This window comes from Apus apus, chromosome 3 (genome assembly GCF_020740795.1).
Source record: "Apus apus isolate bApuApu2 chromosome 3, bApuApu2.pri.cur, whole genome shotgun sequence".
In the NCBI taxonomy this organism is placed as follows: Eukaryota; Metazoa; Chordata; class Aves; order Apodiformes; family Apodidae; genus Apus; species Apus apus.
The window spans coordinates 88,670,076-88,694,655 of NC_067284.1; the positions used below are offsets into that span (position 1 = coordinate 88,670,076).

Below are 24,580 nucleotides of genomic sequence, written 5' to 3' on the forward strand. Positions count from 1 at the left end.
GGCCCTGGGAGCAGCGGCCGGGGCCCCCGCCGGGGAGCGGCTTTACGCTTTCTCCCCCGTGTGGCAGCCGTGCACGGCCACGGTGACCGGCGGCGGCGGGACTGGGGTCTCTCCCGCCGGGGAGGACCAGCTTCGGCTCCGCCCGGCCGCACGGGCAGGAGCGCGACGCGGCCCCGCGGCGCCGCCCGGCGCGCAGCTGGCTCGGCGCTTCCGCGCAGTGGCGGGGCCGGCGTCAAGCGCCCTCCTCGCAGGGGCGAGTGCGCCCCCCGCCCCCCGTACACCCCTCCTGCGGGGGCTGATGGTTCACAAACGTAGCTCGTCCCCGGCTGACGTTCCCGGAGACGGGAGGCTAGCGGCGGAGCAGCCCAGCCGTGCCGGGTGCCAGCTCCCGCGCTGGGCAGCGGCGGCGGCGCTCGGCGCTCACCACTGCGGGGGGATGCTGCCCCTTCGCCCCGCGCTGCTGCCCAGGCGCTACCGCGGCGGCTCCGCTTCGCGCTCGAGGCCAGGCCGTGCGGCCGCCCGAGCGGCGGCGGCGGCGGGAGGAGGAGGAGGAGGGCGCGGCGGCGGCGGCGGCGCTGGCGGGGCCCCGGGCGCGGCGTGGGGCCTGCGCGGCGGGGCGGGCCGGGTGCCGGTCCGGCGGCGCGGGCCGGGGTCGCCGCGGGCTGCCCGGAGTGGGGCGGAGCAGGAGCTGCGCGAGCCGCCGCGCTCGTGCGCGGGCTGGCCGGTAGGGGCCGTTGCCACCCCCCGCAGGGGGAGGGGGGGCGGAGCCGGGCGCGGCGCGAGGCCGGGTCGCGCGGCGGCGCTGCTCCTCGCGCAACCGGCGGCGGCCCCCGCGGCGGCGGCGGCGGCGGCGATGGCGGCCGTGCTGTCCCCGCGCCTCTGCGACAGCGACCCGGCCACGCCCGGCGCCCAGTCCCTGAAGGTGAGAGCGGGCGGCGGCCGCAGGGCTGCGGGTCCAGCGCGGCGGCCTGGGGCGGCGGCGCAACAGCCGCCTGGGCGGGAGGGGTGGCCCGGCCCCTCTGCCCGGGTGCCTTGACCCCCGGGAGCCCTGGGTTCGCCGCCCGCCTCCCGGAGGAGCCGGCGGCAGCGGGCTGCCCTCCGCGCCCCGGGCCGAACTTCGGCTCGCGTCTGCGGACGGAGGGTGCCCGGGAGAGCCGTCCTCCTTCCGGAAAGTACTTGGGCGCCTTCGCGGGAGCGGGGCGGAGGCTGGTTCCGTCCCGCTGGCTGCTCCCGGCGGCGCACCCGGCAAAGTTTAGGGCCGGTGGCAGGTTCTCCCGCGTAGGCCGGCCAGCTGGTACCCGCTCGTCCGGGGCGCTGCCGGGGCTGGTGGCGCCAAGTACTTTCTGCCGTTTCCTCGCCCGCGCTCGGGTGCAGGTCGGCAGCTACTTCTTGAAAGGCGTCTTAATAACGCAGGCTTTCTGATTACATAATATAGGTTGATTACGCAGATCTTACAATTGATAAATTTACCAGGAACTCGGCTGACTGGCGTTTTGCAGAACTATGCATTTTCGAGGGAGGAAGGGGCTTTTTTTGACAATGTTTGGCTTGCATGGAAAGAAAGCCACAAGACTGTCCCTAATTATCTCTATGGTACAGTAACAGTGGTTGAGCTGCAACGTGTCTTAGATTGCAGTGCAAATGTTTTCACTCTTTTGGAAAGGCCCCTGCAACAAACGGTCTTATTTCCTAGAGCATTTTAGTCTGTGAACCTATGGAATTGATTTTGCTGAATTTTTCAGCAAATATGAAAGCAAAGGTAGAAATAGAGGACATCCATTTGTTTGCCTAATAGTTGAAAAACGGTAGGAGTGTATTAATATTCCACATGGGAAGTAGGGATGAACTGCTAATAAGACATTTGTGTCACAAAGTAGTCTATGGAGATACTGTTTTCAATGGGGACTGCTCCTTGCTGTGTCTAATTAAGTTGATACATGGTAAACTCAGCAAAATTATGAAACCTTACTAGTAGTAGTTCTAGTGGAGGTGCTACTTACCTAGCTTTTAAAGTATAGCTGTATTAAGAAAGCAGTTTCATTACATTTATTTATTTTTTTCCTATTGGATGAAAGATGTTCTTACTACTCCACAAGAAAGAAAAAAAATGTGAAGAGTTTTGAAAAACAACAAATATACGAAAAATACAGGAGACAAATTGTTTTGCCCCGTGGCCTGTCTTGATTATAGTCCTGTGAGATGTTATGTAAGAAAAGTAATGTGTTCTCAATTTGCTAGAATCTTTTAAATTGGTATTTCAAGTGATGTGATATCTAAAACATACTAGAATGAAAGATACGAGCTAAGGTAGACCTAATAATGATTTTTTGTCTTTATTTAATATGCAAGTATAATTGTGGGCTTGATCCATGCATTTCTGACAGGTTACTTCCTTTCACAGAAGTTATGAAATGTGATTCTTTCATACTACTCCACTTCAGAGTTTTGATTACTTAGAGCTCTCTTGTTCTTGCCTCTACTACTGGTGACAATAAGTGATTGACTTGAACACTTTTACCTTCTGTTTCTCAATTATCATCCATGGGTGATCACAAAATGCTTTCAGAGTTGTTCATGATGAGCACAAGGTAGGAGCTATGTAGCATTATTAAACAACAAAGCAGTGTAAAGCGCAAGACCAATGGAGTTCTTGGTTAGTTAGATTTTACTGAACTTTATTTTTAAAGGTTTTTCTTCACCCTTTATTTGCTTTATATAGTTTTAAAGAAATACAAATAGTGACACTTGTAAGTTAATTTCTAAATTTTCCCTTGTAATAGTTTTGTTCTGAAACTGAAGTTTGTCTTTTGTATCTGTTGCAATACAACTTCAGTTTTTGTATTACTTTCCCCCCTACAAAAGACAAGTCTCTGTTACTTGCTATAATCATATCTTTTTGTAAACTGTATATACTATACCTTTTATTTTAACTCTATATCCATAAAGTCCTTTGTTGCTTTTGCTAATATTTTCCTTTATTTTATAAACATCAGCTCTCAGCAAGGACTTGGTGTTTGTGCTCTGCCCTTTCTGTTGCTTTTGAGAGCTAGCCTGATTAAATCAGTCCTGTACCTGACTGTCACCGGTGAGGGAAGTTTGCTGCATCTACAGCTGTCTGGCTGTGTTGATGCTGCAGGTAGTTGACATCAAGAATTATGAACTTGGTGGTCGGAACCACAGCTCTGTCTAGTCAATGCTCTACCTGTGCAGCAGGTGAGAAACTACCTGATTCTTCTGTGCTGGTATGTGTCATGCAGCTAGTTTATAGCCGAGTAGGATTTGTTATGTAAACTGTCCTATGATTTGTTTGTAGAGAGTGTTCTTAAATACCTCAGTAGTTCAGGTATATTTAAACTGTGGATTGCCTTGTATTATTTTTCATGTTTTACATTATCTGCTAAATACTTCAATTTTTAAAAAATTCATCTTCAACGTCTTTTCAGGATGACACAGAAGAAAATTCCAATGACGGCAGCCAGCCATCCAAAAGACGGCGGATGGGCTCAGGGGACAGTTCTCGGAGCTGTGAAACTTCTAGTCAGGACCTTGGGTAATACAGTTTTTTACAATTCTCACTTTTTTTATTGGTAGTCTGAATTTTATTGTTTGATATGCTTCAGTATTAGCTCTTCTTTTTTGGTTTGTGTATGCTTCATACATCTTTCTGGATGGAGGCAGTGTCCTAGTAGCTAGCTGTCTTTTCCTCCCAGCATATTTTAAGACATTTTATTTTGGAATGACACAGAATGTGCTGCATCTAATTTACAATCAGAAGCACAGCTTACATGTTTTTTAAATGTTACATTTTTCTTGATGAATTTGACAGCATAGTACCTGCTTTTCCTAGTATCCTATCTGCTATCATGAATATCCCTTTATGTTCTGTCTCTCATAAAACTGGTGAATGCTGGTTTGGAGAAATTACATGTGAAGTGAGGTATAACAAAGTGACTTTTGAAATGGGTTAACAGCATGTAGTGTTCTAAAGTGCTTGTCCAACTTTGTACATATCGTTCATTGACATAGGAATTATTGAAATTCTAGAAATGTATGTATCCCTCCTAAAAATAGATACATAAATCTTTGATTTGTTTTAACATTGTTCTTATACGTAGATACAGCTATTTTCCTGCTGAAAACTTGATAGAATACAAGTGGCCACCAGATGAAACAGGAGAGTACTATATGCTTCAGGAGCAAGTCAGTGAATATTTGGGTGTGACTTCCTTTAAAAGAAAATATCCAGGTATTTAAAGTTTTTTAGAAGAAAATCTTTCTCGTTGTACAGTTTGTATACAATCTGTCCCTTTGACTATATCATGAGCCAGCTGATTAAAAAAAGACCCTGTCAAAAGCAGATCTGATTTATGTGTGCTGTACTTTTTGGTTTTGTTACTGGCATATTGAAAATGTATCCTGTGTTTTTTGAAGTAATTTAAGACCTTTTTGGTATTGCCACTGAAAATGTGTGAAGAAGTCCGGTTTGGGGGTTAGATCACCAAGTACCTTTTGAAAACTGACGTCAATTTTATTTTTAAGTATTTTGTTGGTGATTTATTACTATATAGCTGTATCTCTCTATTCTTTTTCCTGAACTGTAGCAACTTTTCTACACAGTGGAAAAACTTGCAAAAATTGTTTCTAGGATTTGAGCCTTCATTATTAAGGATTGTCAAATGTACTTTTTCTGTCTTGGATGTTGTTTTTAAAAGGCATATTAAAGGAAAAAGCATAGTACCTTCAGTGCTTGATAGTGTTTTCTGTGTCCGAGCTCATAGGTTAGGTTTCTTCAGTATTTCTGTAAATTGTAACTACAGGCAGAGTACTCAATGAAAGATGACCTTGTACCTACAGTGTATGCTAAATTAAAAATTAATTTATAAAATTATTGTGTAGTATAATACACGAGTCTTACTGCCAGGAAATAAATTTGTCAAAATACTTCGGTACTGTTTGTGGGGGAGTTTGAGTAATTGCACACATTTTTATTGCTGCTCCTTTTTTTTTCTTTGGAGATTTAGAAAGACGAGATCTATCTCACAAGGAGAAGCTCTACCTCAGAGAACTAAATGTCATCACAGAGACACAGTGCACACTAGGTAAGAAAAAAAAATGTTAGATTCCTTGTTACAGTATGAAAAATATGACTCACTGAAAATATTATTTGGTTTGGTAGAGAAGAATTGCTTCACTGAACTGAAAATGTGTAAATTCTGAAATGAAATCTGGTTTATTATTAAGTTGTTTAAATTGGTCACAAGGTATCATAAAAATAAAGCTGTTATAAAAAAAATTGAATCTATTCTAACTATCTAGCAAAATCTTTTCTATGTTGTAAATTAACTTTTAGCACCCTTTTATCCTTTTAGAAAAGAAAACACTAATTTTTCAAATGGAAGAGAGTACATTGGTCTTGTTTTGCTGAGTTGGTTGGAACTCTGCAAACATTAGTGTATTTTATGGCTCAGCTTAGATGTTAGAAGGGTGTGCATTTTAGAAGACTTTAATGTACTTGAAATGGAATTATGTCATTGTTTTAGTTAATGTTGAAATAGCTTTAAGTATTTTTTTCTTCCTCTGCTAATATATGTGACTTGGAGCATTTTAGAGATTAAATTATGCCTGCCACGTTTTTTTCTGTGTATCATGAATCTGTGCAAATGTGATGTAATTTTATATATTAACAGTCTTTGGTGTACCACCTTCATTTCTCACCTGCCAGCTCTCTTGATTTTTATTTTTTTTTTAACATAAGTATGTGAGATAGAACAGTACCTAATTTTTCTCAATAGAAGTAAAATTCTATATTCTGCCTCGTAGATTCAACTGAGATGTGCACTGAGTTAACTTTCCCTATTTTTTTAGTTTATATTTATAATCAGTGGTAGTAACATAAGTCAACCTCATTCTGTTGTCAATGTTTGGATATTAGTTTTGTTGAAACCTTTAAAGGAGAAGTTCTGCATTGCAGATGCAAACTAAGGCATTCTGACGGGTGAAATTCAGGTGCTTTAGTTGGGAGTCAGTTTGCTGCTATGAATTTCCCTCACTGTGATTCTTTCTTGATTTATATAGAGAGGTTATGTAAACTTTGTGATTTCAGTTAAGGTTCTGCAAGTTAATGAAACTAACACTTCGCAGATATTGGAAACTGAAATTGAGAGTTCACCAGGTCCTGCTTAGAATAAAGGTTCTGCCTCACGGGAGTTTAGTAGGTGGCTGAGTTAATTTGCCAGGGTCTGTAGCTGTAAGCAAGAAAAGAAATGAGCCTTAGTGCCTTGGGTAGAAGCAAACTCGTAATCAGCCTTGAAAGCTGAGCAGCACAGGTTCACTCCTACTTGAGAGAGAGAGAGAGAGAGAGAAGTGTTGTGCACAGCAGGTTGTTGTCTTCAGCTGCTCAAAAACTAGAGTTGATCATTGTGGGATATAAATTAGCTAAAGTTAGTTTTGCCACATGGCATCATTATTGCTTTTATCTATTTTAGGTCTAACAGCTTTGCGTAGTGATGAAGTAATTGATCTTATGATCAAAGAATACCCTGCCAAACATGCTGAGTATTCTGTTATACTGCAAGAGAAAGAACGTCAGCGAATAACAGATCATTATAAAGAGTACTCTGTAAGTAATTAACATAGTAGTTAACCAGATCTGTAACGTGGACTGTAACAAAAGGCTGTTCTCAAGATGGTAGTGAAATTTTTGTGAATTGATAAAATTATTTTTATTTCAGCAAATGCAACAGCAGAACACACAGAAAGTAGAAGCCAGTAAAGTTCCAGAATATATTAAAAAAGCTGCCAAGAAAGCTGCAGAATTCAACAGTAATTTAAACCGAGAGCGGATGGAAGAAAGAAGAGCCTATTTTGATTTACAGACACATGTAGGAAGATTTAAATTTCTTACCAATGTCAATAGGTAGTCCCTTGCTTGTTTTAGTAAAGTTGGTTTTCATACCATTGTAACTATTTTATTGTCAAGGGTTTTGATGAGTCTGGTTTCAGTCATGTAGGGACTTGTACAGTTTTACTGTTAAATGGGCAATACTGCTAAAATAATAATCTCAAATATATTTAATGTAAAAACTTTTTTTAACTTGAAAGTACGTGGAAACTTTACAAATTTCAGGGTTATTTTGATGTCATGTCTTTAATCTGTTGGTAGTAGTCAGCAGCTTAAAACAAAGAGGAATGTTTAAATAGAGAAGAAGCTTCTCTTACTATTGTATCTCTTCATATAAATGGTTAATTATTTTTTGGAACACCTCCAAAATTGTGCCTGAATAATATCTAGAGTAAAAAAAGTAAACTATTTATCCTCTAAAAGAGTGTTGTCTGACAGTGTTACGACTTTTTTTTTGTTAGGTGTTAAAATATTTTTGTATTAGATATATTTCATGTTTCTGTGCCTGATTAAAAAAAGTAAAATTGGTTGGCATTTTGAGGCATGACTGTTATGCTTGCTGGAAAACAGTAAAGCAACCGTTTTCTTCATGCAGATTATTATAAGGTAGTCTAGTATGGAAAGTTTACCTTTTTCTCGTATTGACCCATGTTAGAGACAAGATAGTAGATAAGTAGTTCTAGTTCTTTCTAAGGGAAACAGGGCTTCTGTGTAAGCCTCTTTCCACATATTTGTATCACTAATAGGTTTTTTCAATAGTACAGTCTGGTTTCAGAATTAGATGGACATGTTTTTGCTTTACCAATGTGCACCAATATGATAATTAATTCTAAAGCTGACTGTCACAAAAGTTAATTTTTGCTGTTTAAATTATTAGATTTTAATTTTTAAATTATATTATATACTGTTAGAAGTAATCTAATATTCATTCAGTTAATTAGATATTTAGTGATTGGACTTAATCCATAATACTGTTTTGTGAGTGGGATCTTTTACCTTTTTAATGAATTGGATTTCCCATGTGAGAACTTGGGTTCCAACTCAATAAAACTGGCTAATTGAAAAATATTTGTGGGGAGTAGGTGGTGAGGAAGGCTCAAAAGTTTGTATGTGAAGCACAAATGTAATTGTTTTGTATTAAATGATACAGATTATCCAGGTGCCTCAAGGAAAATACAAAATCTTGCCTACAGAAAGAACAAAAGTCAGTCCTTATCCAGTGGCTCTCATACCCGGCCAGTTTCAGGAGTACTACAAAAGGTATTTTAAAAGCATCCTAACTGCTGATTCTGATGCACTGATCTATTTTCTCTACATCTAGCAGATGGAAAACATTTCCATGCATTTACTTTAAAGTTTTTAATTAATTTTGTGCTTGGGACACTTACTAGTCTCGTAGATGCATATAGCATGACAGCTTTTGTCAGCAAAACAGTACTGGCTGCAAGTGCACTGTGTCTGCTGATGCATTGCAGTGCCTGAGATTTGGCCTACTCAGGTATTTACTAAGGTGAAAGGAGACACCTGATTAGACTCCTGCCACCCTTGTGTGTTTAGTTACGGTCTGCCTCTGCATGTGTGCTGAGAATAATGTTGCTGCACCAAAATGTTGCAATGCTTGCTTCTCATCCCGTTTTCCATGTGACAGTCTTACTGTCCTTTTTAAATTAAATTTTTAGTTAAAAAAATTGGTAGGTCTTGTGGGCTAAGTTTAACGTTGGGTTTGTAACTAAGAGAGAAAGGTATTGCTAACTGGATATTTATATTTCATTAAAAACGTGCACTTGACTGTCTACACAGATTTAAGTCTTTACCTGGTGACATGCTCCCATTTGACAAATATATACTGATTTCAAATTGTTGCCTAAGTCTTAACATCTGTACAGGAGGGATGTGCTCGTCCTGTATGTGCAGGGTTTTCTTTAGAGAAGCTATTTATCTGCATATGCCTTGCTCAGTGTGTGAGCATACAGCCCACCCCAAATTTGCATGTTACAGGATAGTCTTTAAGGACTTCCATTTAATTTAATTAATTGAAATAAATATACTAGATAATTTGTTTATTTTGCACTCAGAAGCTGCAAGTGAAACTATCCTTCTTAGTTAAACACAAGCTTTGAAAACAACCTTTCAAAATGTACATCAAAATAATATATTGTACTTAATAATAACCTTAGTATTTACATGTTAAGCTGTATCTGGCTGTAAGCAATGTGATTAGATCTTCATATTCTTCTGAAATTTTATTTTTATACACGTTTTTTGTTCTCATTCAGTATCTAGTATCTCAGACATATGACTTATTTTTTACTTATTACCTGTTTGTGTGCCCTGGGTTAGAATTGTTGTGCATGTACTTAACAAAATGTGTAGTCTGGGCATAGTAACATGGATTGATTTAAAATTTGTAGGGGTTGAGTGGCCTTTTATGTACATTTGGAACACTGCAAATACACTCTTCCTGTGTTCCACAAATATCAACTATACAAAGAAAAGAAGCACTAGATGGTATCATGTAAATGAAGAGAAATTAGTATGTTTCCTGTGTTTTCAGAACTGCAAGTTTTTATGTGCCCTCCTGAAAAAGGGGGCTTTTCTTACTCTTTCTCTTTGAAGTCCTTTTTTGCTATGTGACTTAACATTTATGCATAAAATGTACCTAAATTGTCTTTTATTTATTTATCCTCTCCAGATACTCTCCAGATGAACTTCGTTACTTGCCATTAAACACTGCCCTTTACGAACCTCCTTTGGATCCGGAGCTGCCTGCCTTAGACAGCGATGGAGATTCCGATGATGCAGAGGAAGGGCGAGGTGATGAAAAACGGAAAACCAAAGGCAATTCGGTGAGACACATTGAAAGTATTCTTAAAAAAAAATGCATTCCCTTCACTTTTGTTAGTTTCAGTAATCTCTTAGTCGAATCTTTAACATTTGCAAAATGTAGGAGAATCATAAACTATGAAGTACTCCCTTTTTTTTAGTACTTTACTTTGTAACATGGCTGTCCAGCTTTCCATTTTGATCTATTTTTAAAGTTAATCAAACAAATACTTGAAATTTCAGGCCTTTTCTTCTTTTTTTAAGAAATATTGAAGAATCTTCTCAACTCAGCTTTTTGTTATGGCCTTTTGCACAAGGAGAAATTGCTAGTGTTTTAGGGGAATGGACTCTTATTTCAGGTCACAGTATGTTTTGCTACTTAAGTCCCACAGAATCTGTCAGTAAAGAGACTGTTTTCGTGATAATATTTTCTTCTTGTCAGGTAGAGGCAAGAAGTACTCAGTACAGAAACAGTTACTTTATTACAATTTAGAGACAGCAAAAAGCACTGTTTCTTGCTTTACAGTACATCCCCTTAAAGATGTTTATGTTCTCTCTATGCAAACACAAAACTAACTGTTACTGGAAGGTAATGGAAACTTTCACGTACCTTTTCACTACCTCTAAGTGTTTTAAGTGCTCGAGCATCTGAGCTTCAGATGAGCTGTCTGAATACAAATGAACTGTTGCTGTATTGATGTAGTTAGTATGTTGGTGACAACCACTTCCCAGAAGTTTAACCCTAATTTTAAGAGTAATGGAATGTAAAATCAAAAATACATTTAAAAGTTTCCAGTTCCGCTGATGAACATGTTAGATGGTGGGTATATATAATGCTAAATTTTGCCAAATATTTATTTTGTTAGATTATTTGTAAGATACTTGTAGCTGAAGAAAAGAGAAGGTGGTCAGCTTGTAGGCTGGAAGGCATAGCTGTTTATGCAGCCTTTCTACCTAATTTTAAAATCATATCAACTTAGCATCCTAAATATCCACTCCAAACTTTGGTGTAATCATACTCTATTTTTTTTGCAGTTGGTCTTTAAACATTTCTTCCCAGTTCACTTTTCCACTGACTTCAGTTCCCCTTAGCGGTAAATGAAAGTAATTGTACCAAGCAGACTATCCTTTTATTTTCCACAGAAGGTCAGAAGTCTTTTTGGTGACAGAATGCAGAAGGGTTGTGTTGGAAGAGTGTAGGGCAAATTTGAAATGAGATTCCTATGAAGTGGATTTGGCTATGGAAGCTAGTCATTGGGGTGTATTCCTCAGGAAAAATACCTGTCAAACAGAAAGGTGGGCAATTGTCAAGCCTCTTTTCCTGAGTTTTGGGCTACCTACTGTTCATCAGATCTCCCTGGTGAGTCCTACAATATGCTTCATGCTTTTTACTTTTTCACCCTCCCCAGTGTTGGAGTCAGGTAGCAATTTTTCCTGTTCTGTAGTTTTAATGGGCCTTTCCTAAAGAACCTTTCTTCTAAAATAATGGTGAAACATACAATTACTTGTTGCTACAGTTTGCTTTGCTTTTGTGTTATACTTACTCCTCCCTTTGCCCTGTATCTGGTTTTGGGTTTGTTTTGGTTTTTTTTCAGCTGTGTTGATTTTAGGCACAGGCTGATTAGCACTGTGCTTGTATAGGCTCCCTTTTACTGGAGGGCACCATTGTTTATTGGCCTTTTGATTTTTATTGTAATAAATATGATTAATCATATTGCCTTCCTCTGGAGCTTTTTGGAGGCCTTCATTAACACTTCTCTGAGAAAAACCTTGTGCTGCTGCTCTTAATTATGCTTACATTGATCTCTCGCCCTCTTTGAACCTCTTCCCTTCTTTCTTGCCTTCCCATTCCTTAAAAAAAATAGTTTTAACTGCAGCATGAATTCTGATGTTTGGTTTTGTATTAAGTGTTGAAGTCTGTTTTGCCTTTTATGGCATTCTTCTGCTGCAATCCAAATGGAATATTCAGATTGCTCCTGGTGAAAATAGTAGATGAGGGTGGCAGGAAAAATCCTTCATATGTTTAATTCAAGGCAGTGCTCTTTGGTTGTACATTTTAAATGCATGGCAAGGGCACTTTTAACTGCTCTGCTTGCCCTGTACTTTGTAAACAACATCTTTATATATATTTATATATACTAGATTTCTTGCTGACTTTTGAAGGAAAATGGTTCAAAGAATTACACTGTTATGCTCCCCACTCTGGAATCAAAACCAACTGGAAAACATGACAGCTATTGCTTCTGCTGACCTCTTAGGATGAGAAAAAATAGATAATAAAGATTGTGAGCAAAGATGTTCTAGATTGTGATGTACCCCATGCTTTTGCAGAAGGAAAGATATATCCTTCTTTTACCTTCGTTGGCTCTAAGGCATAGGAAAGACTTGTTTGTCTATCCAAAAAATAAAAAATATAGCTATGATATTTTTATTATAGGACAATTCGTCTGGCAATGTATCTGAAGGTGATTGCGCCACAGACAACCAGGAGGATTCTTTTCAGGGAAGACAAAAAACAAGAGACAAAAGTGCTACTCCAAGAAAAGATGGTTCCAAACGTTCTGTTTTATCCAAATCAGTTCCTGGGTACAAGGTGGAAGAAAAAAGCCCCTGACTGAACTTCTTTCCTGACCAGCCTCTCCCTGAAATACTTGTTTTTTTAAAAAATATGGAACTTCTGCTTGCTGTACTTCACTAGCTGCTCTCCTGTTGTGTGCTCCATCCGTTGCTTCCTTACTTCCTTTTTGCTTTTGTTTCATATGGGGCTTTCCTTTACCCTAGCTATACAGTGGCCTCTGTTTCTGTTAGCTTCTTGGTTTCCCAGGCAGTGACACCAGAAATCACTGTGGATTTATCATTGGAACTCTGCATCTTTGTGTCTGCCTTAAAACTAGCAGTCAAAATTACTTCCCAGTTCAAAACTAGCATTCAGTATCCATTTTTCCCCCTACTGTTTAGTATGGCATCATACCAAGAGATCAGTGCTGTAAAGTGCAGCTATGTGGCTGAATATTCTGTTAATACATTAATTTTAATTAGTCTTTTATCCTGAGCTGTTACAATGTATAGGATGGAAGGCAAGTAACTTACTACAGTTGTATAGGCAACACTACGTAACCACCTTAACAGTATATGGAAAATAGCTTTTTATGTAGTTCATGCTATGTAGAAATGTTTCTGGGCAATATGCTTTCATCCAAGCTAAAACATGGGTGAGGACATTTCAGCTGTCAAGCAGTGATGGCCAAACCTAAGACACAAATCATCAGTATTACTGTATAATAATTTCAAAACTTAAGACTAAGATTTAGATTTAAAACTTTGCAGAAGAAATGGGTATTGACATGCCTTATTTATGTATTATTATTCTGCATACTGACACCATCTGAATATAGTGTAACACTTCTAGAACACGTAATTGCCTAAACATGTTCCACTGAAGGGAATGAGAATTTTCCACTGACTTAGGTGGGAGTAGGAATAGACCCATAGAGAGGGAAAACACTACATAGAGATAGGGTTTAGCATTCAGCCGTTGGAAATGCGTGTTGAGAGAGATTAAGGAAGAAGGAACATTTTTGTCAGTGACAAGATCATACATACTGAGAAACTGTCTCGGAAAAAGTGAGCTATTGATGGCTTGCATTTTATATTCATAAATATATTTACTATCTGTATTTACCAAGTTAATAGTAAATAAACTACAACTTACCTTAAGAAGCTAATTTCCAGCAAGAATTGGACAGCTTTGGTAAATTTTCTCTACATACAGTATCTGTACGAGTTCATAACAGATAGCAAGCTCCATTTGTGTTTTCTCTTTTCAGGAACTTACTAAGAAATATGCAAACTATGGAGATTTAGACTGTGGTACCATATGTATATTTTTTATATATATAAACTTTGGAAATTGTTGTAGATATAGAATGCATATTCCCATGAATATGAAATCCAAAGGTGGAGCTTGACATTTTTTTAGCTTTCTTTAACTTGACATTAGAGATTTGTGCCCCTGGTTTACAGAAGTTTGACTTGGCTGTGAGATGTCTGAGTGTTGATTAGTCCAATCTGTTTAATGGGTTTTTGAATGCATAGAAAGCAAATTGATGGGGCAGAACTCACTGCAACTGAACTTCTAATTGTAGAAGAGTAACGGTAGTGTACAGCATTGCATTTCAAAAATGGATTCCCGTGGCAATTACTTATTGGCTCAAAATTACCAATTGTGTTAGTAATAAGGTATTACTGAAAACTTAGAGTGCCACACCTTTGCAATGTCAGCATACCCTGCCTCCATCAGCCATCAGGCTGTTGGTAAGTCACAGGTGGTGATGTTGTTTTCGGAGGGTGAGAGCATTGGCTTTCTTGTTTGTGGGAACATTCAAATGCTTTCAGTAGACCAAATTACATCAGCTGTTTTTAACTGCTAAGACAGAAAGATTCTTGTTTGTTGGTCTATAAAATTACCAGATACTGATATACCATATGTGCCTAAATGTTAGGCACTTTAAGCTGAAGGCTTATCTGACTTAAAATGTCGTCCCTGTTAATTCTAAATTTTTGTAATACTTTTGTTCTGTATTGTTCTCTAATATTTAACTATTTTTGTAGAACAGTAATCTTTTGGTTATATGTACTTAAAATTGAAGGATAGTTGCTATGGCATCAACATGCAAATGTGTAGTTATAGCCACATTATAAGAGTATTACAGGAATCACACATTTCCATGGAGTTATTTTTGAGTAAAAAGAATAATGTATTTTATATGGAGCCATTTTTATTGTGAGTTATTTAAGAAAGAACTGTTAGCATGTGTTCAACATTTTGTCATGTTACAAGTAGTGAGTCTTTGTTGCTGCAGGACTGGCTACTACAATTGCACATGTAGGGTACTGTTAAAAGTACAGGAGATTTTTTGCACATAAAACTGAAATGCATTGAGAAACTGTTTTGCAACACTTCTGTTTTGGGTCACTGTATATGAAAATGGAATGCTTTGCATTCAGAATAGGACCTTATAAAAATGGTGTAGTTGGAACGCTTTCTCTGAGAGCTGCAGCATAGCACCATGGAAGTGAATACTCACAGAGCAAGCAGTCATCATTTTAACCCTGTATTCCTTTTCTCTCCCTTCCTTGTCGCAATAAGATGAGGACGTAGAAAGCAAAATTTAATCAGATGTGATATTGTGACTTCCCACTTGTATCTGATAAACTTTTTTCATAGTATTTCTAAAAGCCATTTATGGTGGTAGAACTCAAACTATTTTTAAATGTGAACAGTCTTGCCTTTTTTTTTTTTTTTTCATTTTTGCAAAAATACTTCTGTATTGTTGGAACTTTATTAATAGGCTGTGATTCTCACCCCCCAACATGCATGATTTCTAATGAACACAATTTAGTGAAGTAAGAATAGATGGAAGCATTGTTAATAAATGCATCTGTATTGGTGTTTAACTTTAGAATTATGTGTATCAGTGTTAGCACACACCCTAATGCAGGTACAGTGACTGAAAAGTAGCTCACTTTAGTTTTGCTGGAGTACAAGGGAGATTGCTGCTGTGTATTAAGGGCAGTAAAATACAAATCCATAACAAACTAGAAGTCTGATTAGAAAAGTGCATCTACTATTCTAGAAAGGCTTGGTTTGCTTAGAAATAGATAAAAACACAATTTAAAAAAAATTAGAATGTAGTCTAAACAACGGAAGGGTAAATGCTGCAAGACTGACAAGGTTTAAGCATGTGCCACTTTTGTTGGGAGGATAAGGGTATAAAGGTATACATGTAGAACACATAGTATAGTCTACAGTAAGAGTTTGTGTGGTTTTGCTTCCATTATATTTATTATTTTGTAGAGACATTTGTGAATGTTAGACTTCTTTTATTGTTTTATTATATTTATGTGTAAAACAGGTGGACTCTGCTTTTTTAAAAATAAATAAGCAAAAAAAAAAGACTGTATGAATGCCTCTGTCATCTTTTGAAGGAAGTTACCTATAAACATCTGGTATGGTGTTTTGTTTTCTTAAATTAACTCTTTTAGACCAGACAAACTAAAGCAGATTGTAGCCATGTTTTAACTTTAAAAGCAAATTGAAGACTTCAGAAAACATAAAGCAGTGCATCCTGACTAAAAAGGAGTTAAAATATTAATTATCTCACTATATTTTAGGCAAAACTGGCTAGGAAATATACACACTTAAAGATAAGATGTATTGCAGAAGATCTCGGTATTTTTTTCATATGTGTACACACACATATGTGTATATATATTTTTTTTTTCTTGTTTTCACCTTCAAAATTTAAAATTAAACTTCATTCTTCCCCCATGTGGTTGGTAGTTGACCAAAACTCTCCTTGCTCACTAACAAGCCATTTATTTCCTTAGAAACAAGATATGCTTTGGGCAACTCCCTCTACTAGCTGTGTCTTTGTAGCAACATTTTTTTAGAACTGTGGCACTAGTCAATTTAACATCAGTGAGTACTGTATTAATTTTAAACCACATTTTTCACTTATTTACTTAAGGAGAGGTCAAAGTTCAACAATGTAACTTCTGAAATTTATAATGCCTTATGGCTTTCTTGGTTCTCCTCCAGATAAAACTCTGTTGGTGTCTCTCTTTGGTTGAGACACAGAATACGTACACAAATGTCACTGTAACAGCCTGCTGTTTTTCTCTTACCTTTTAAATGGATCTCACGGACCCAAATGAACTCCAGTTTATCACTTAGAAAAACGATGAATGTAAACCTGTTGTTACATGCAAGAGTGTGTGGTTTTTTTACAGCTTTTATGACTGGATACAAGAATGGTATAATAGCTGTGTGCAGCATAGCTAACCAGGTATTTTGTAACTAAAGACACAAAAATTGTTTATTGCTTTTGAAATTTTCTGTATTTCTGTATTAATATTCTGTATTAATGCAAATGGGAAATTGTATTTAATCAAAGAGGAAATTGCACAGATTCATAAAGTATTCTATATCAGAAAAAATAGTGACATCTTTAATGCTATGTCACATTTAATTTACATCGAGGGGAATGTTGGCTGATTAATTTATAGGAAGAATTGAATACAAGCTTTTGCTCCAATTTGATTTACATAACTCACTACGTGTGCTAAATACAAAATTTTATCTAGTTAATCTGTGTTTTTTTTTCAGTGCTCCTGCTTGACAGTTACTGTCTTACGTTTTAAGGTTCACACATCATAACAGATAGTTCATTAATTTTAAGAGTTAAGGAGATATATGACATTTCCTGTTAAATCTGTCAATTCTTCCGGAATGAATTTATAGCCCTCTTCTACCCTTCCAGCCAAAGGTCATTCCAAATGCTATATGTGGAATTTGTCTGAAGGGTAAGGAGTCCAACAAGAAAGGAAAAGCTGAAGCTCTTATACATTGCTCCCAGTGTGACAACAGTGGTAAGTATCTGCATATAGTAAGCAGATTCCTAAGGGAGTTTGTTTGACAGATCTTTCTGTGGAAGTGTTTAGCATACTACAGTTGTCTACCAACAGTTCAATTGCCTTTTCTGTCCTTTGTTAAGACTCCATCTCTATTTAATGTTACATGTACTAGCACATTCAGTGCACTGTGGAATCTCACCAGGAGGTGTCTGTAAAAGCAAACAATCTAACTAAGTTTACGTTTCATTTCAGACACAAAAGTAATAATATTGGTTTTAATCTAGGCCACCCTTCTTGCCTTGATATGACCCCGGAGCTTGTTGCTATGATTAAGACTTATCCTTGGCAATGTATGGAGTGTAAAACATGCATTATATGTGGGCAGCCTCACCATGAAGAAGAAATGATGTTCTGTGATGTATGTGACCGTGGTTATCACACTTTCTGTGTGGGGCTTGACGCTATCCCTTCAGGTAATAAAGGAATAGTTAATTGTTCTCTACCCACCTCCTCTGTGTCCTGGGCTTTCTCTGTCAGAATTAATATATGCATTGCATTTGAAGTAATTCATAACCAGTGTGAAGGGTAGGAGTAAGCAACACTGTAGGAAACCATTCACACTATTAGGACCTAGTTTTTTTAATAAGCTTTATTTCTTTATATTTGGTTGTACACAGTTTTACCTGGCAATTCCTGTATAGGAAATACAATTGGCTTTTACAACAGAATCTGAACAGACTCACTCAGAACTAGGGTTGTTGTTTGTTGGGTTGTTGTTTTTTTTTCCTATATCCACAGAATACTGAGAATAATTCCTTCTTTTCATAAAAGAAACCTGTAAAGAGGCTGTATTGCTGCATATTGCTGGAGTGTAGGTTTCACATTAATAAAGTGTTTGTGCTATTATTTGAGTTTCTAAATGTAAAATTATGCTGAATTTAGTATTTGTAAACACTTTTTTAAACCCCTTCCTTCCCATTTTTTTTATTAAACGTCAAACCTGGAAGTGAAGTACCTAGATGTCAGGCAGCCCTACCTTTAAATTACCTGGTTACTCACATCACCTGGCCAACTCAAGGCAGTGTAAAGAAAGCTTCAGACATAAATAACTGGTAGTTACTGTTGCTTTTCATGTAATACTAAATCCATAGTAAGTTCACAGATAAGTATTCAGTGGATGCAAGCTCTGCAGTAACAACATTCCCTGTAATTACAGTACTTCAAAACTACTGTATATTCCTATTTTGGGAAGCACTGGAGCTAGCTGTCACTGTAGTACAGGTTCAGTGGCTGATTTCACTTTCAGGCTGACCTAAGACCAGAACCTAAACAGATTATATGCCTACAAAACTGTAAAATTATGAAAGCAGCCTTTATGATTCCAGCCGTTGTAATACAAACAGTTAAGTGCTTCTGCTCTTCGATCAACCCTTTATTGTTTCCTCAGTAAATGAGTTTTAGTACAAGGCCTGGTGATGAACCCCAGCCAGCAGTTTAATCTGTGCTGCCTGACTGCACTGAAATAAGTAACACTGGTTTGGGGAATGGGACTCCATACCTGTGGCAGAAGATTGACATTCCCCAACTGTCGCTCATTTCTGCTCTGAACAACTGCCCCATAACTTCAAACTGTGGTCATTCATGTGAAAATAAAACTCAGGCACATTTTTTCAAGTCCTTTCCTAATAACCACCTCCTTAGGCAGTGCTGGCACTGCTTGAGGTCCATAAAGATCAGTGTGGCTAGCTGTTACATGTCATGAGTCTGCACAGGAGGGTAAATTTTATATGCTGTTTTCTATACCTTTAGAAAAGATGCTTACATTTTAAGGAAAAACACTGGTTGTTTACCCTAAAGGAAGCACTGCAAAAAGATGAGCACCTATTAAAAGGGTGAAAGGTGTGTACCTAGATGAGTGAGTAGCAAAGGTAGTTTCCCAATAATTGATAACTTTCTTTTCTTAGGTCGCTGGATTTGTGATTGTTGTCAGAAAGACTCTCCTGTACCCAGAAGAGGAGGAAGAAGGGGGAAAAGCAGCAAGGAGGGCTAAAAACCCCATAAGTCTTGCTGTACAAAACTTAACTGCACAATTATTAAAGCGATACTTTGGTGCTATTTAATCAACCACTCTAAGAGGAACAATACCACTTTTTTTTTCTCTTTTTACCAAATAAACATTTAATTTTGGCTACATCATTATTTTTTGTGATACTAGTCACTAAGCATGTCCTGTCAGATGTCAAGATAGGCAAGCCAAATTCCCATTTTAAAAAAGGCTTTCAGTAATTAAATTCAAATTCTATGTGCATTGTTCGTATAAAATTATACTTGTTTATCTCAGTGCACTCCTCACTAAGATCTGTGAAAAGTACAGAGCAATTTAAATATACACTATTTGCATAGCAACTGGTTATTTGGAAAGACTCAACCAAAGCAAAAAATACTCCTGAAAAAAAATAACTTTCAAGGAAGAGTTAGCATGACCTGACTTTCTTAAAATGCACTGCATATTCCTTTCAGCAGAATTTTTCTTTTCAAGCTAATGACTTATGCATAAAGATGTACTAAAAACATCCATCACAAAAAGCTATAAAGGGAGGTGTAAGAAAACACCTCTGAAGTTCAAGATCCTATATGCTGCGTTGCTTTTAATGAAGAATTAAAGTGTTGTATTGATAAGTAACAACAGCTGAAGGCCTGTTCTCCCTGCAGTAACAGTAACGTAACATGCACTTGGATCCAGGTCATGGGTTTGCAGAGGTGATGAGTGACTAGACAGGCCAATGCTTGACAGATGGCTGAGTCAATGCAGAGCACAAGCAGTCAAAATATAGATCATCTATCCCCTCAGGTGACTGGTTTTCCTTCCTTTACCCTAGGCACCTCAACTCTCAAAAGACATGGGTAATGAGTTTTACAGGAGATACTTGCTCAGAAAATAAGCAGATCTTATTTTAAAATATGCTCTGAATTGAGAGGGGGCACTGAAGTGCAGCAGATTATTTCACTTTTCTTTATAAAAAACAATAGAAAATACTGAAATTAGAGTTGATTTTCCTAAGCACCCATTTAAAGTGAATTAAATAAGATCCCAATTAATTTTCAAGCTCTGATGTCTAAAGAACACTGGAAAGAAATACTGTGCTGCTCATTTTACATGTAGGAGAGGATTTACAATATAAAATTAAATATGGCTTTTTCCTCCCCTTCCTTTCTGGAATACCCAAATACCTCTTCAGAAAACATAACAAAGAGTATTAAAGATTATAGCAAATAATTCATGTTCAATTTTAACAGGCTTAAGTGTGACTTAGTCCAGTGTGTTTTGTTTTAGAAAAGAATTTCAAGTATTAATTTCAATATTCCAATAAGTATAGTCCAGAAAACAGACTCCTCATCCTGAGATTCATCTTCTGTAGACTGTGAATATTTCTGGTTTGCCTCCATCTCGTCAGGGTTGTAAGAAGCCTCACCAAACGGATACTGCACAACTGTCCGATCGTAGTATACTTTCATTTCAAATTCACTCTCCAGGTGGGAGGGATGACCGTAAATCCCTATTCCCACTGGGCGGCGGAAGTGCGCAGGTACGCGGACAACATCCTGGCCACAAGTTACAGACTGTAACTCATATTCATCAAAGCTGGGGTGAAGAGTCATATCAGAGACGTACAAGTCTGCATCACCTTTTAAACTCTGCATCTGAAGTACTATCTTTCCCTCGTGGTTTAGTCTCAAATAGCTGTAGTTTCCTGCTCCAATCTGACCCTGAACAACATGAAGAAGAATCCATTCTTCAGGGACATCCTCTTTCTCAAAGGCATTTATCACAAGTAGTACTTGAGCTGCCAAAAACGTTATCAGGATTCTTCTCCATCTTAGATCCATGGTGTTAAGTTATATTCCTGTGTCCCATGTACTACCCTGTGAACACAAAAAATAATTCAGATTTTAGCATATTCCTGGAAGGAACTGATTTATTTATTCCTTTTAAATTTGGTAATTTTTAGAAATCTCTAGTCCACCCACATTTAAGCAACTTCAGTTAAGGATATTCATTAACTTCTTTTTTAATAGTAACAAAACCCATTGCGAAGATTCAGAGCTCTGTAGGATTATAATGGCTTGAATTTCTTAACTTCAACAGAAATTTATCGAGCAGGTTTTCTTTCATCCAGAACTGACAAAGACTCTACCAAATTTGACAGATACCCATGAAACCTTAAATCCAATAATGATTTTAACCTCAGTTAAAAAAAAAAAAGAGTTAAAAAAGGAAGATCTGCACGCTTGAAGCTTAACTTTGTATCAGGTATTTATGGCATTCTGTTTGTTCTCCCATCCTCTCATATTCAGAAGACAGTAAAGGTGCCAATCTGGATGTATGCATGCTGACTTGCACTGGGAATGGAGCTGGAAATAAAAACATTATCCAGTGAGATAATATATGAATTTATGTTTCTGCTGTGTGGATAGTTTCTAGGACTAGACTTGGCATATTTTCTCTGAAAAAAATGCATTTACTTCCCTAAAGATTTTCTTGCCATACAAAAGCTCAGCTCTTTACAGCACTTGCTTACAAAACAGAAGGCTGAAGCTACTGGGGCAAAGGGAGGATGGAAAGGACTGCTGCAAGACTTAAGGATCTCGTGCCCTTTCCCTCCTTGTTGCACGCTCCCAGTTAGGCAGCCTGAGCGTGCCAGCAGCACTCCAGTCCTTCCAACAGTTGCACTAAGTGTGTGCATACAAAGACACAAGCTCTCAATCTTGTTGCAGGTTTCCAAGACACACAGATGACTGAATTTGACAAGCACATTGCAGTCTCTAGAGGAACCATGAGTACAAGCACTTTCATGTTTCAGATTAAGATTCCCATCCTCTCATTCCTTCCGTAAGGACACTACAGCTGTCTTACACATGAAAGCTACCAGTATGTTGTTAACATACCTTGTTAGCATCTAAACAAACTGCATTCCTTCCACTAAGATGTCACTTAAACCTTAAAGGTTTCACAGTTAAAGAGTTATAGGGAAAAAACGTACAAATACTTCTGTAGATCCAAGTTTTCTGTCCCAAAGGTCTCTATAATACACACAAGGCCACGTTTATGCAAAGACAGCATAAAAGAAAGCAGCACGCCATTCCAGACTGACAAACCACCCCCAACAGCGACAGAAAAAAACCGAACAGCTTTCTGCCTCTCGTCTCCCTGTATCAGGGAACTGACCCTCCGCCACTTCTAAATCGAAGCGGTGGTGAAACATCCGAGCGGAGAACCGAGAAGAGCTCCCCATCTGAGTGGAAAACACTTTAGTTACCTAGGGACAAACGAAAGCGTCTCGGCGCCGGAGCAGCACTTGGCAGGAGAGGCGACCTCGGGAGACCTTGGACAGAGCCACGAGCGCCTCTGCCCACCCCGTGGGATCCCCGCGTCCCCGAGGGTGGGGCGGACAGCTGCGGGGGGCAACGGGACACGAAGCGACTGTGCCACCGCCCCGCCGGCCCCGGGCCCCGCCAGCGTCACACAAGGCGGCGCGGCGGCCGGCCCGGCGGGCACGGCAGCGCTTCCGACGTCAGCCCGCCGACCCCGGGCTGAGGCACCGCTCGCGTCCGACCTGCCACGGGGCTCCGGCAACAGCGAGGCCGCGGCCAAGGCGAGGCGGACCAGCAAGCTTGGCGGACGTGCGGCAGCGCAGGGGGCAAGCCCCGCCCCAGGGCGGGCCGAGGCGGACCAGGGCAGCGCGGCGGCTGCCCCTGAGGAGCCGGCCGGCAGGCAGGGCAGGGCAGGGCAAAGCGCCGCGCCGCTCCGCTCCGCTCCTCCCGCACGCCGCGGCAGCCGCCCCGCCGAGCCCAGCGCAGGGGTGAGGAGGCCTCCGCGCCGCCCCCGCAGCCGCGCACAGGCGCGCACCCCTCCCCGCGCAACCCCGCCCCGCCCCTGCTCTCGCGAGACGGGCGGCGGGGCGGGGCTGTCGCCGTGGCAACCCGGCACACCCGCACGCAGCCCGGCCCGCAGCGTCCCCGCTCGGCTGCGTGGCCGGCGAGTCCCGGGTGCAGGGGGCCTAGGAGCGGCCCTGCCCTGCCCTGGTGCTCCTGTCCTGTCAGGGCAGTGGTCATCCTGGCCTGCAGGAGCCACCTCAGTTGCAGCCGGGAGGGGCGGGAGTTTGCTGTGTTGTCAGAGGGTATGCGCTTGGTGTTGCGGGTGGTGCACGGTGTCAGAGCCCTTGTAAGTCCAGTAAAGTAAGACTTGTGTCGTTGTAAATTCTGAGTCAAGGAAGGATGACACTTTTGAGGAGGATGGTGAGATATTGAGCGACTGAATATGTAGATTTTTCTTCAACATGCTAAGCATTTTCACAATGAAGCCCTAAAGTTAGTGAAACCGTTTTTTTAACTGCACTGAAGTTGGATGAAAAACACTGGAAGACAGGTTGCCCTTCAACAGTTAGCAAGTTTACATGGCTATCAACATAAGCCTCACCGAAGAGAACAGAACAGAACAACATGGTGTGAAGAGAAAATAAAAATTCCTTTTGAGTACTCACTTATTTCAACAGTTACCTTGACTGAGCTCTTTAAAATTGTAAGGAAGACTCAAGGATTGAAGCTGAAAAAAAAAAATCTGCATGGAATGCATTTTGTACTGAGAGATTCAAGACAATCTGTGTCTGTGCCCCAAGGGTCCTTGTTAAAGAAGAGCCAGGGAAGATCCTCTGGCCGAGTCTTGAGGCTCGGAGTGGACTTCCTTGCTCCACTTCTCAAAGAGGAGTCTGTATGCAGCTGGATCCAGTCTTAGCTCCCAACTGTAAAAGAGAGTTCAGACCTTAAGTTCTGCCCAGAGTCAGTTTATTACAGCTCAAGTAGAGTGGCTCTGAAGAGGGACCTTGTGTGTATTTCACCTGTGCCTTTTAAGGCCTCACAATCAATACATGCAACATGCAAGCAATTCATTAGCCAATCAGTCCATTTAAGGTGCATCCTCTCTCAATGTGATTGGTCTCTTGTCTCTTCCGCTTAACCCTGTGACTTAATCTTTTCACAGAATCACAGAATGTTAGGGCTGGAAAGGACCTTGAAAGATCATCTAGTCCAACCCCCCTGCCAGAGCAGGATCCCCTGGAGCACCTCACACAGGAACATGCCAGAGTGGCTTTTGAATGTCTCCAGAGGAGGAGACTCCACAACTTCTCTGGGCAGCCTGTTCCAGAGTTCTGTTACTCTCACAGTGAAAAAAGTTTTTCCTTATGTTTACATGGAACCTCCTGTTCTCCAGCTTGTACCCATTGCCCCTTGTCCTGTCGTTGGACATCACTGAGAAGAACCTGGCTCTGTCTTCCTGACATTCTCCCTTTACATATTTGTAAACATTAATGAAGTCTCCCTCTCCAAGCGAAAGAGACCCAGCTCCCTCAGCCTTTCCTCATAAGGGAGATGTTCCACTCC

The 24,580-nt window shown here is 40.2% G+C and overlaps 2 protein-coding genes across 5 annotated transcripts; one reads left to right on the forward strand and one right to left on the reverse strand.

Moving 5' to 3' along the window:
* The first annotated feature begins 764 nt into the window (after nt 1-764).
* PHF10 (PHD finger protein 10) lies at nt 765-19,336 on the forward strand. Of its 3 annotated transcripts, XM_051613283.1 has the most exons (12): nt 765-922; nt 3,444-3,550; nt 4,116-4,246; nt 5,016-5,099; nt 6,486-6,619; nt 6,732-6,881; nt 8,052-8,161; nt 9,594-9,747; nt 12,162-12,317; nt 17,047-17,155; nt 17,425-17,613; nt 19,105-19,336. In XM_051613283.1, exons 1-12 carry the CDS (start codon nt 854-856, stop codon nt 19,188-19,190), a joined length of 1,479 nt encoding a protein of 492 aa, XP_051469243.1. In that variant the 5' UTR covers nt 765-853; the 3' UTR covers nt 19,191-19,336. The 3 variants fall into 3 exon arrangements, with proteins under 3 accessions (XP_051469243.1, XP_051469240.1, XP_051469241.1); XM_051613280.1 differs by lacking the exon at nt 12,162-12,317; XM_051613281.1 differs by lacking the exons at nt 765-922; nt 12,162-12,317 and adding an exon at nt 1,374-3,213.
* Nucleotides 19,337-19,429: 93 nt separating this feature from the next.
* C3H6orf120 (chromosome 3 C6orf120 homolog) lies at nt 19,430-23,042 on the reverse strand. Of its 2 annotated transcripts, none has more exons than XM_051613284.1 (2): nt 22,459-23,042; nt 19,430-21,064 (listed from the first exon to the last, which is right to left on the reverse strand). In XM_051613284.1, the coding sequence occupies exon 2, from the start codon at nt 21,026-21,028 to the stop codon at nt 20,471-20,473; it is 558 nt and encodes a 185-aa protein (XP_051469244.1). In that variant the 5' UTR covers nt 21,029-21,064; nt 22,459-23,042; the 3' UTR covers nt 19,430-20,470. The 2 variants fall into 2 exon arrangements, with proteins under 2 accessions (XP_051469244.1, XP_051469245.1); XM_051613285.1 differs by lacking the exon at nt 22,459-23,042 and adding an exon at nt 21,443-21,463.
* Nucleotides 23,043-24,580: the final 1,538 nt, after the last annotated feature.

Bases quoted from the DNA above. Each gene is read 5' to 3' on its own strand.
- PHF10 (XM_051613283.1), top strand. From the start codon at position 854: ATGGCGGCCGTGCTGTCCCCGCGCCTCTGCGACAGCGACCCGGCCACG. The intron at 923-3,443 runs GTGAGAGCGGGC...ACGTCTTTTCAG, and splicing joins CCGGCGCCCAGTCCCTGAAG to GATGACACAGAAGAAAATTC. The intron at 8,162-9,593 runs GTATTTTAAAAG...TATCCTCTCCAG, and splicing joins TTTCAGGAGTACTACAAAAG to ATACTCTCCAGATGAACTTC.
- C3H6orf120 (XM_051613284.1), bottom strand. From the start codon at position 21,028: ATGGATCTAAGATGGAGAAGAATCCTGATAACGTTTTTGGCAGCTCAA.